At 35.5% G+C, this 12,558-nt stretch overlaps 1 protein-coding gene across 5 annotated transcripts in view; it reads right to left on the reverse strand.

Moving 5' to 3' along the window:
• The window catches only part of LOC106140510 (neurobeachin), a 457,176-nt gene that overhangs the window by 156,033 nt on the left and 288,585 nt on the right, over positions 1-12,558 (reverse strand). For 3 of the 5 annotated variants that reach the window (XM_060950437.1, XM_060950434.1, XM_060950433.1), the window contains exons 26-38: positions 11,625-11,732; positions 10,962-11,112; positions 8,763-8,854; positions 8,058-8,222; positions 5,997-6,107; positions 5,320-5,428; positions 4,830-4,933; positions 4,064-4,271; positions 3,295-3,530; positions 2,911-3,062; positions 2,220-2,370; positions 1,478-1,616; positions 874-1,010 (exon numbers count right to left, since the gene is read on the reverse strand). In XM_060950437.1, coding sequence (XP_060806420.1) covers positions 874-1,010; positions 1,478-1,616; positions 2,220-2,370; positions 2,911-3,062; positions 3,295-3,530; positions 4,064-4,271; positions 4,830-4,933; positions 5,320-5,428; positions 5,997-6,107; positions 8,058-8,222; positions 8,763-8,854; positions 10,962-11,112; positions 11,625-11,732 — 1,863 coding nt within the window. The remainder of the gene's footprint in view (positions 1-873; positions 1,011-1,477; positions 1,617-2,219; positions 2,371-2,910; positions 3,063-3,294; positions 3,531-4,063; positions 4,272-4,829; positions 4,934-5,319; positions 5,429-5,996; positions 6,108-8,057; positions 8,223-8,762; positions 8,855-10,961; positions 11,113-11,624; positions 11,733-12,558) is intronic. The other 2 variants (XM_060950435.1, XM_060950436.1) reach the window with 2 other exon arrangements.

Here is a 12,558-nt window from a genome sequence, read left to right on the forward strand (position 1 = left end):
AAACCGTCATAAATTCAACAACAATAGTTACACGTCGTGTCGTATTTGAGTTTCGTTTTGTCAAAAGACTGTTTCCTTTATTTACAATATTTGTTTAATAGCTACTAACAAAAAAATAATAATTTATAAAGGTATAATATAAATGTATTTATGATCGTTTTTGTTTCAACTTTTATTAAGTAGTACTGACCTGTTTATTAAATCTTAATGTTAGATACTTATAATAAGTTACAGAGTAAAAAATTCAGAACCATTATTCATAAGAAAGCGCTGATAAATTGATAATCATTAAACAAGGCTATACTTTATTTTATTTCATTTACGTTAAAGGATTTAGATGCAGCTACTCTACAAAATTCGCCTAACGAAAGAGCTGCAATATTTTTTTTGTTATAATAGTGCGGATTACTTAAATGATCTAAGACTAAAATACAACTTGACGTAATATTCACAATCAACTTTAAGTGGAGTGATTTACATATATGCCAGTATAAAAAGTTGAAATAAAGCATGAATTTTCTATGGGAAGTGCAGAGAGCAACTAAGTAAAGATTTCCCGAAAGTACCAGGGGAACAAGAAATATATATATTTTTTTTTCATATGAGATTTTGAATGATGCCCGATTGAACAATCCAAGAAAATAATACCATTCCAAAAACAACAAGTTTCAATCCATAACATCGTCCAAATTAATTAACCTAACACTATTATCTGGATTGGAACCCAAAAACAAACGTTTGCTGTCATGCTATTTTTTTAAAATAAATAGAGATTCAAGAGGAAGGTTTAAATAAAGATTATCATCAACATTTCACCCGTGAGAAGTCGGGGCGGTTCGTAAGTTTGCAAATAAATCAAAAAACGGCACCTACCTCAGGGTCAATCTTCTTGTACTCGGGGTCATCCTCGTCCACCTCGAAGTACAACTCGGTGGAGGTCAGCGACACGGTCCCTGGGGCCACGAGCCCTGGGGCCACTAACTTCGCTTTGGTACTTATGTTCACTGGACCTGTGAGGATAAAATTAATGCCTGATCAAATTTTGAAAGCAAAGTTTAATTTATGGAGATATAGTGTGAACAATTCATAAAAAATAGGCACAAGTTTTATGAGAAATGCTTAGGCGAAATGCTCAATATAGTTTCTAAAACATAAATGAGAATTTCTATAAGTACGGTTACTGGCAAAGGTTGCAGATACACCCAATCTTGGATCACGGTCAAAAAGGCGCATCCCGAGCTCCCAGAGGTTCAAGAGATGAGTACATTCGGGCGGGATTAACGCCAGGTGAAAGATAAGATTGATATTGTTTTATTATCCACTTTACCTGTAAGGTCAGCATCTATCTCCCTGTCGTCTACCAGGAGTTCAGCGTCGTCTAACAGTTCCGCCGCGGATGGAGCCGGTAACTGTGTAAATTTTCTAGGCCATCTACTAATCTTTTCATGGCTCTTTCAATTTATTATCACCACTTTACCTGTAAGGTCAGCATCTATCTCCCTGTCATCTACCAGGAGTTCAGCGTCGTCTAAGAGTTCCGCCGCGGCCGGCGTCGGTAACTGAGCGCCACGCCCGGCTCCGCCCGCCGCTAACCGCGCGTGCAATTCTTCTGTAGCCTGGAAAGAAGAGAGGAATAATTAAAATGGTTATAGTAAAAGACTCTCAAGAGTCAAGTCAGTAAGTAAGTCACAAAGATTGTTCGGTTGGTCATCAGTAAGAGTGAGATGCAAACTGATTTTTACATAGAAGAACGAGTGAGATGGATGCTCGTTTAACTGTTACATATTGAGTACTATACTGAGTAAATGTGGTTTACATCCTGCTATGCCTGAATATGCAGGTTTCCTCAAATCGCCTAGTCTTTACATATAAAAACTCTTCCGTTACTAAGTGACAAACAGTTGGGTGTAGAAACTTGAAAGGCACGTAGAATTTGGGAAATTCTCTCGTAGTGGATTTCCCGAAATTGACGTGGGAACTGAAGTTCAAGGGAATGTTTATATACGTGCGGAGCGACGATCGCTCTTTAGTTAGTGAATAAGACCGTCTTTCTGTCATATCAATGCTGTTGGTTCTATCCACTCCGTAAGAGATACACACGTATACCTAATAATAAAAGCACAAGTAAACGGATATTAGAGAATTTCGTAACCACACAAGAAAAGGCTGTAAAGGTACCGGAAAGTTGTCAGAGTCGTGCACGGCAGTGGTGCACCTACCTGCAGTATCGCGTCGAGCGGCGGCGCGGCGGGCGGGTCGCCGGCCAGCGCGGCGGCGGCGTGCCGCGAGCCGCGCGCGTCGGGCACCAGCCGGCGGCGGCGGCGGGCGTCGTCCTCCCACGAGTCCAGTTTCCAGAACTGGGTGCTGACGCTGGCCGAAAATAAAAATAAAAAACTGGGTACTTTTTTTGGGAGTTCTTTTTTTGTAATAGCGTTTGAATGCGTTTCGTTTTGAGTGGTGGTAAGCAAGATGCGGCCTGAGGTGGCGCATGCAAGCTCAAATAGTGCGTATTCACTCTTGCCTTGAAAATCCCCAATTTGTATGTATCGGGGAAGAGAGATGCGGGGAAGGAATTCCAAATAACAGCGGGTCGCTTGATAAAAGAATTTAAAATTATTCTTTACATGCAATCGGAGTATTAAAGAAAGTGGTTATAAAAAATTATGTCATCTCTCTTTTCCAGTTACACTTTCCACTGCAATACTTCGGGGCCGGAAATCCGCGAAAACACCAAAAGTAGACGATCTTGCTATACGCACTCCAGTAAAGAACACTATATGCATTTAAACACATTTGACATAAAAATATTGTACTATTATTCGGATTTCTATGGTCGTATGAGAACACTGGATTTTAGTTTTAATTCTTTAGGAGTGTCATACTATCCAAAATATCAAAAATTCCACTTACCCAGGTGCTGCGTCAGTATGTGCCGCGGCGTGTCGCAACTTGTCCAGGTGTCGCGCGGCGGCGGCGTGGTCGCGACGTCGCGCGGCTGCGATCAGTCGCTCGCAAGTCCTCTCCTCATCTGCCCTTTCGGCGCTTGTAGTTGCGCATACGCACTGTAAACATTCATAAAATGTCCCTTTAGAATGGTCCAACACATATAAAACTACGTACCTGGAACACTAATTATAAAATATATTAGAAAAGAAAAAGAATGGAATGTTTTAAAAGTTATTGTTTAAAATTTTCAAGGATTCTATAAAAAAAAGAAATGTCAAATTCAAGACAAGTAAAAAAATGGTGATAGCAAACGGATTTTCTAAGTTATTGTTTTTAAACACGCCTCACCTCAAAATCAGCATGTTTCAACACATCATCGGCCCTCATTCTGTTCAGTATAAACTCCGCTTCATTCGCCACCCTCACTATATGATCTCTCATCGCGTGCGACAGGAGTCTTCCTTCGTTGATCAGCTCGATAAAGGCCAATCCCGCATGCTTTTGGAGGGAATTCTGCCATTCTTGGGAACACAGGAGCATCACCAGTTCTACCACTGAAGTACTCGATTTGAAGGTTTGGAGGCCTGAAAGAAGAAGAATATGAAAATTAGAATTAATAGAGTTAGCAGTGAAGTAAAGGTGCAACCAAAACGTTTATAGCTATAAAAAAAACAATTAGTCAAAGTAGTTTGGCTAGAGATTGCCTTTGTGACTAAACTAGCGACATCTATCAGAATACAACTGAAATAAATACAAAAGTTTAAACATCTATGTGCTTCGCAGCATGCAAAATGTGAGTTTATTATTACAATAAAAACCACAAGATGGCGCTATTCCTAACAATAAATCCTAATATAGGATTATAAATGTTACATGCAAGAAAATCGCATTTGATTAAATAACTTATACCTTTTTTACAACTTTGAAGTAATTTTTGATATAGAAAGGCTCCAAGAAAATTTTCATGCAACTATTTAAGTAGTAAAAAAAAACACGTGCTATTATTTTCTACAAAAAGTAACACTAAAAATTAAAATGTCATAAAAAACTTATAAATTGTAGACCGATACCAGCCAAACAAAAAAGAAAAAATACTGGCATGCCTAATACTTAATACCTTTACCCTCCATTAGCAGTTCTTGTCCGTGGCTCCCTACCAAGGTCTTGGATAGAAACGGAGCGAAATCTAACATGATCTCTCGTAGTAGGGGGCACACGGGGCCCAGGGCCGTCTCCAGTTTGTGGGTCAGAGAAGCTTCGCGGGAGGCCCCGTCGGCAGACATCGAGGCGTTCATAGCGTTCAATCCGGCTAGTGTTTCATTGTCCTGAAAATGTACATATATAATAAAAGTTATAAGTAGTACATATTAGCTACAGCCGAATCAAAATGTGAAGTGTTTAATTAATCTTTGATTAAACAGGAAAAGCGATGCCTGTAATGTCATATTACCAAAGAAATACCTACTATTCATTAGCATCAGCAAACGCCATCTATTGAGACTGATATTGACTTCAAATGAAAGTTAAAAATCACAAGTTTAGAGTATGTCTACGGTTACAGAATGTGAAAATTTCTTTTTAGTCTTTGTCCAGCCCTACTCCCATTTATTGAGATTCACCCACCGTAGCATGGCACGCTCGAAGCCGTTTTATTCGCGCAAAAAAAACTATTGCTGTCCCGTTTTACGTCATTTTAAAAAGCGAAACAGCGGTAATTTTTTGGCAAGGTTGGTTAACTAGACACAGTTTTATGGTGTACAAATCGAACAATTCAAACTATTAAAAAATAAAAAATAAAAATCTTTGAATAACACTACAGGACCAGTATGTGCCCAGAATATGACACACTTTGCGGTGATAAGTACTAGGACAACATAAATTACCGGATGTAAATGCCTCTGCGCGGCGTGTAGACTCCTGTTCTGGTGCCTTTGTTGTAAGTGGTGGTGGGACTCGGAGTTTCTTAGGTGGATTTGCTTGTCTATGTCTGGGAATTGTAGAGCAAAACATTGGAGTTAGAAGCAGTCCACGCTTTTATTGGTTTCTCATTAGAGAAATAATAAATACATAAAAAAAAACTATTTATAAGAAATATATTAAAAATACATAAAAAACTATTAATCATGGTTAAGACATATGTACATATTATGTATCCCACAAATGTCTTAACGATGATTCATAATGGGCAAGGTTAGGGTAGTAATAAGGGAACCTATCCCCTGTAAAGATTGTAGTGGCCGCATGGGAGTCGCTTCATGTAAAAAAAACTGAGTCACCCAATACAGAATCTTGGCCAAAAGCGCACCCCGGGCTCCTCCCAAGAGGGATAAAATCGTAATCAGGGCCGCCGTCAGGAGGATGATGATGACTTACCTTCATGTATATTTCCTTCGTGGTCTCGGGTCCTTCCAGTGATGGTTGCCGGCCCCCTCTCTCCATCTTCATTAAGGTTCACGTCAGTCCATGATTCGTCGTTGCTTACCTTTAAATAAGTTGATAAATAGATTAACGCGAGAAAAGATGTATACTATATATTATACTATTACTAGGCATACTTGGTATAATATTTTGAAGTATTTAATAATATTAATTAAAGCTAATAAACTTTGGATTCTTTTTGTAAGCGATGGGGTATCTATCAATCTGTCACAATTTGAATTTAAATCCTATCAGGCCTTACATCTGGCCTTAAGACTGTTGGCTCAGTTGGCCTTCAAGACATTTTGATATGTATTTTCAAGGACCAAACTTGGAGATATGATTAGCTTCAAATAAAAGACTCTTTTTACTTTTACATTGAGATATAGTACATAGAGTACTTTCCATAAATCATAAGTATTTTCAAGGATATGATTACATGTATTTTCTTATAAATAAATAAAACATTGACGGGCAAGTTACCTGTTACTATTTGAAACTCAATTCCATCATGAAGCCATACTGCTGAACATGGCATTTCAGTATTTTCGAGACTGTTAGTTCTGTCTTCCCCACAAAAGATATATACATGATTATATATATGTATGCATGTTTTAAGAATATATTCTTACGGGTTGTTTGTTGTCGTCCAATGCCACGTCGCTGGACGTTTCAGCATCGTTATTCGTCGTCTCCGTCGAATTGAGGTGGAAAGAGCCAGCGTCTTCGATCGAATCCACACTCTACAGGTGAGAGAATAAAATTCAAATTCCAGTAAAGCGAATCATTGGAGTTTGTGACTGGTGTGGTGAATATAACACAGTGCATTTGTCGGTGTTTTTTGATATTCGCTTGTATATATTATATTAGCATAAAAATTAAATTTTCAGTACTATATAATGTTGTCCTAGTAGTTATTAATTACATAAATTGCATTTAATATTACATAACTGTATTGTATAATTCGGTCTACAATACCGTACATACTTTTATTAACTAGTACATAATCTTTGACGTATGTAGATATAATAATAGCTATTATTTTATAACCAATATAAAGCATATATTTCAATCGAAATTTCTGTTTGTCAAATAAAGACTTACCTTATGATACAATAAGTACGAATAAAAATCAACTGAATAGATAGAAAGAGATACATGAAAGTTAAATGATAGAGTGATAGTGCCAGAGTCATGCAAACCAAGGTGGGTAGAAGAAGCGAGAAAGCACATACTCACATGCTAATCGTACCTTACACATTTCCCGATACAGTATATAATACAAACAATATATTTCTTACAAATATAATATTTTAGCATGGTCTTAGTAACGTAATTTTTAAGTTTATAATTATACATTAAGTTTGATAATATCTAGTGTTGTGACTGCGCTTAACGTTACAAAAGCTTTGGTACAGATTTGGGTTCAATAAATTCTCAAAGTCACAAAAGAACTTACCGTGATAATTAAAAGAAAGAATCACGACAGACTCTTATGAGTTATGATGTAGCAAATTTTACATATTAGATAACCTAATTCAAAATATGTACAATTAGCCTTGTTATGTTTGTATATTTTGTACAAGTCACTTTTTTCTGGTTAGCTATTTGTATAGTGCGTAGTGCTTTGTATACTCATGATATAGGTGAGCGTCGCTAGCCTTGTGTTGTCGTTACTTCATATGTTCACATATATATTTTTTTCTAAGCTTGTGATAATTGTGTTGTTAATGTGTTAGTAAAAAAACAGTTTTGGTTAATCCAAACGACTTCTTTTATATTTTAACATTAATTTGATAATAAAAAATTGATCAATTAAAAATAAGTATTATATTTATACAAGATTTAATACAAACAATTGGGCCAAAATAACTTCCTTGCTGTGGTCCATATATTAATTTTTTTAAAACATAACTGTAAACAATAATAGTACTGCAAAACGAAAGCATACGTTATTCTGTTAGAATAACACGTTGAAATGGTTTATTATACAGTTTATTTTATGCCGGGGAGCCCAAAGGCTGTGCTGCCAAAACTTAAAGTAAATAAATTTACGAGAAATACACACTTAGTCGTTTGAATTATTCCATAGTGTACCAGGCTTCCATAAACATATCGCATTTTAATTGGCATAGAACTCATGTCAATATAATTACTTGTGTACAAACCAAATTGACCACAGACACCGTTATCCCAGACAATGTTTTGGACCTTGCAGTTGGAGGCTTACAAAAGGACAATAATATATATTTAGTACAAGGAATTTTCACACATAGTAACAGGATTGCTAAGAGTCAGATCAGTATTCACGAAAGTGGGTCTGGCATTATAGTCGATGTAACTTTTATTAAAAAATTATATAAAAGTTAATACAGTAAACAATCTCGTAAGTCATGTTAAAATTACAAATAATGACTAGTAGTCTTCATGACAGAAGAATCGACGTAATGTAAGAAGTAAACAATAAAATTACAACAAGTGGCCTAATGCCATATTACCAATCCAAAACATAAAAGGAAAAGGAGGTTTTTGAATAAACTAAGTTTATAACCGGATAATTGCGATGAAAATATTGTATGATGAGATCCCACTTAAGTGAATTCAAATGAAATCACAACGAAAGGATCCAGACCAAGTCAGAAGGAGACTCAAGTTCTAATAGAGACAGACCGACCATAGCAGCTCCAACTAACCTTTGGTTTAGGTTGCATTTTTCGGAGGCTCGACTTGTACAGTGGTTCTTCTTTCTCAGTGGTGGGGGTCGTTTCAGGGTTCTCTTTGGGTTTCTCTCCAGAATTTGGCTTCAGTTCATCGGTGGTAGTCTCAATTTTGGCGACTCCCTCCTCCTTCTCCGATTCCTTACAATTTTATTGCAACAAAACCAATGATAAAAGCGATTACAGTTGACACCACGGCACAACACTGTCTTAGCCACATCGAAAACCATTGAGCAGCGAAAGGATTTAATTAAATGGGGATGACATTCAGGAGGTTTTGTTGAATGTCATGCATTGGAATGTAATACATATTAACACTAAACTATTTGGCATATCATGATTCTACGCTACTGAGGATTCAAGAAGAAAATTTAATATAAATGAAAGTATATTTAAAATCTAGATATCAAGGGAGCATGCATTTAGAAGAGTTAAAATTCAAAATATCTATTTAAATGATCAAAATGAATTCACTACACACAAGTCTTTTGAATAAGATACCAAATCAAAAATTAACTTTAAAAGAAACTAACCTAATGCATATATTCAGTAATAATCAAGTTGAAATGATTTTACACTTATAATACTATACCTCACAGCAAATAGAAATCTATGAATACATGCTGTCCTTGTCAAACAGTTGCACAAGACTTTGAAAGTAAATAGAAAGTAGACACATACCTTCATGGAAGGAGAATCCATTTCTTCAGGAATTGTTGAATTATTTTCATCGACAACTATCATTGCATATTCGACGTCCTCGCCGTTATGATCTATGAAAGAAATAATACGATGAGACAAAGTTAAGACCCTGATTCGTTTAAACAACATCGACAAAGCTTGCTTATAAAGCGGGTAGATCGGTACGACCAAATTTATAAATACTAAAGGACTTACTAATACTAAAGGATTATATCAATAATCCGACGAATTCTGTACACATTTCTACAATAGCAAAGAAAATATTATACTTTTTCGGTATACAACAAATAATCGTTTTTAAAAGTGTGTACAAAATCCAAAAAGTAATATCTACATTACTTTGTAGTTAATAAGGTTTAATTCTACATGCATTGATCTGATGATGTAACTTGGTCTACTCAAATGATGACGCAACTTAAAGGAAAAAATCAAAATTCAAAGCAGTGCTCCAGCGGTGCATTCTCACTGTCTTGCCTTCTATTATTTTATTATCCCCTGGTAGTAAAGTTAGAAATATATCCCAATATTTTATATTCGTTTTACAGGACAAAAGAATGCCAAATGAAGATTTATTTTGACAATTCAGATCACAATTTAAAATTTATACAGTTAAATGGTTGAAATTGTGATAAGAACGTCGTATTTGATTTGTTTTTACATAATTTTCTGTAAGAAAATTTATTCCTGAACGTGATTTGCAATGAACAGACAAAATAGAAATAAATGCGACTAATACGATAATAATAGCATCACCGAAAAAAAAACTGGGTGGGAAATTGGCCAAAAATTTTGCAACCCCTAGTGCAAAAATTACCAGGAAAGTATGAACGAACCAGACTTTCAAAACCATAATAATTCCCATTAGGTTCGGCAAAAAATAGTGAACAATATATGCAATAAAAATACTAGGATCGCATAAATGCAACAGAGGTTACATCGAAACCCACTGTGCAAATTTTGTTTTTTGTTGTGTTCGCATTTGTTTCCACTTGTCGTGTTCCGTGCGGCGTGGTTCGCAGGCGGAGTCTGGCCGCTTTACCTGCGTGCGCGCGGTGGTAACTAGCGATGCGTGTGTGCGCATGCGTGTTATTGTTAACGTGTTGGCTGCAATCGAGTTTGCAGTGTGAGTGCGGGTGGCGATGCGCGGGGTGCCCACCCGGCAGGAATTGGGGATACACGTGGTGCGACCACTGGGGAAACAGCGGCCGGCTGCCGCCTTTAGGTATTACAGCGATAACGTTCCAAATACGTTTTCAAAAAAAAGCAAATGTGGGTACCAAAATTTCAATCGATTTAAATTATATGATGACGTGTGTACCAACGATGCAGTGCCGCAGTGTAGTAATATGTAGACGATTTTACCAGTGTCCCAAAGGTGACGCGGTTATCAAGCGGCGTGAAAAAAGGAGAAACGACACACTTCAGTTTACATGTCTTTCTGTAATTTCTGTACGGCCGCTGTCAAACGTATTAACATAAATATTCAAAAATACTGATTCATTATTTTTAAATATAAAAATAAATAAATAACTAGTATTTATAACATAACTACGATATTACATTACTTACATTAAATAATCTTTTTATTTTTGACTGCGACAGCACATGATAAATGGCTGAATAATGATAAATTAAGAGAATCTTATAAAATAGGTACGTATAATTAAGTAAAAATATGTAGACAAAAAGTGCAATGAAGCGTACAAAGAAGCGAAATAAATAGCGTTTAATAGGAACCTCTAAGAAACAAACCGGATATATCTATATGAAAGAAGTAACAGTTTAGTTTAATATAATAAATATACACATTATTTTTTCAGTATCAAGATCTACTACACAAAACAATGATTAACGAACAGACTGTGTTAAACGCTACTTGTTATAAAATTATGTACATGAGTTCGATAATAAATACAAAGAAATAAATACATAGTGCTGAAAACATTTAAATAGATAATGGAGGAGACACAGATTAATATTAAAATCGAAAAATTTTACTCATTCGTTTTAACTATACCCTGATGATAACATTATATGCTAACATAACCATCCACTGACAAATACTCCAATCAATCGATTGACTTAACCATGTGCAAAATTTTAAGTGTAAAAATTGAATGAAATATGGATGATTTTAAAAGAGAAGATATTAGAAGTAACAGGAATGCATAAACGTACCGTGATGTTCGTGCGGATGGTGGTTGCGGCGCGCGCAGTCCGGCGGCGCATGCGCAGGTGGCTCCAGAATATCCCTATATTTGGACACCATCAGCACTGAGATGAAATATACGATAGCCAAAGACAGGAACTGAGCTTGTTTCGTTTCCTCCTGAAATAAGTTAGAAATAAAAGTTTAATATGAGTATAACATAATTAATTCTTCTTTTTTATCTATGTTTCATTGGTACTTATACCATTAGTATACCGAGGTCGGATTCTTCTTGCCTACCAGGTTCTTTTAAACCGTCGTCAAGCAAATCATCGGTTTCGTCGTCAGCGTGCTTTACTCAGAAAAGAGTCACTAGATTGCAGTTGCTGTTTTCAATCCAGATAGTTTTACCACTTGACCAGTCAAGGCTCTATAAATCTTACACTATTACGCATAATTATCAAAGTGTAAACTTGCACACGATGGTCATATTGGAATGGTAATAACTAGACGAACGCACCTTGATTTAATCGAATACATTCTTTTAACAGATCAGGTCAAGACTACTCTCTACCAACGACATTTACATGAAATTGAGGAATGGTGAGTTGGAGCAGAATCTTTATCAACATCGTACCCAGTGTATCAACATGTAGTCTTTTTCTTTTCTGAGAAAGTGGCTGTATACTTACAACATCTCTGTAGATGACGGCGCGGAGTCTATTCACGTCCATATCCTGCAGCAGCCTCTCAGGATCCTTGACCGGGCTGGAGGAGTCAGCCAGACTCGCCACCACGCTCTATCACAGCAAACGAAAGAGTTTTATTAACATTTTACGTTAATTCAAATTTTCAGTTCTTATTTTACCTAAATCAGTTGGAATCGCGGATTCTCTTAAAAATTGGCATAGAATAAACACTCTTATTTTTAATTATTGAATGGTCAGTTTGAGAAACTGCATTGCTAAATGCAATAATTACTAGTGTCCTATGGGTCAAAAATTGGGTCCTAAGTAAATGAGACAAATTGTGTGTTCTAAATACTAAATAGGTGATTTAAGTAATTCGTTTTAAATTGTGTTATCTTCCCAATATCAGAAAGTTTTAACAGCATTAGAGCCTAATTATACAAGAAACTAGAAGAAAAATTATGCAACATTTAACATTCCATAGATAAAATATATATGCATTTTTTATTAAAAGTGCAGTAAAATGAAGCAACACAAACATATACTGTGTGATGCATATAATTACATTTTAAAAGACCCTTAATAAAATATTATAATTAACACATCCTATTTCCTCGTTTTTTTTCCTTATTTTAAAGGCTAATTACTCTTATTTAAAACAAATATTTTCCAACTAATAGAAATGTAATAAAATTTGCAGTAAACTAGGAAAACAGAAATATATTCATATTTGTTCAAATTAGTCATTCTTCTTTAAAAATACAAGAAGCATGCTCTTTCTATAATTTAAAGCTAATTTAAGCATAAATTTATTTAAAAAATTTAAAAACTTTGAATGTGAATGCCAAATTCGAAATGTCTTTGTGTTTAGATACTCAAATATAAGTAAACAATTTTGAAATGTTTTTGAATTTAAAACATACATCATATTGTTATA

The sequence above is a fragment of the Amyelois transitella genome, chromosome 21 (assembly GCF_032362555.1).
Source record: "Amyelois transitella isolate CPQ chromosome 21, ilAmyTran1.1, whole genome shotgun sequence".
Classification (NCBI taxonomy): Eukaryota; Metazoa; Arthropoda; class Insecta; order Lepidoptera; family Pyralidae; genus Amyelois; species Amyelois transitella.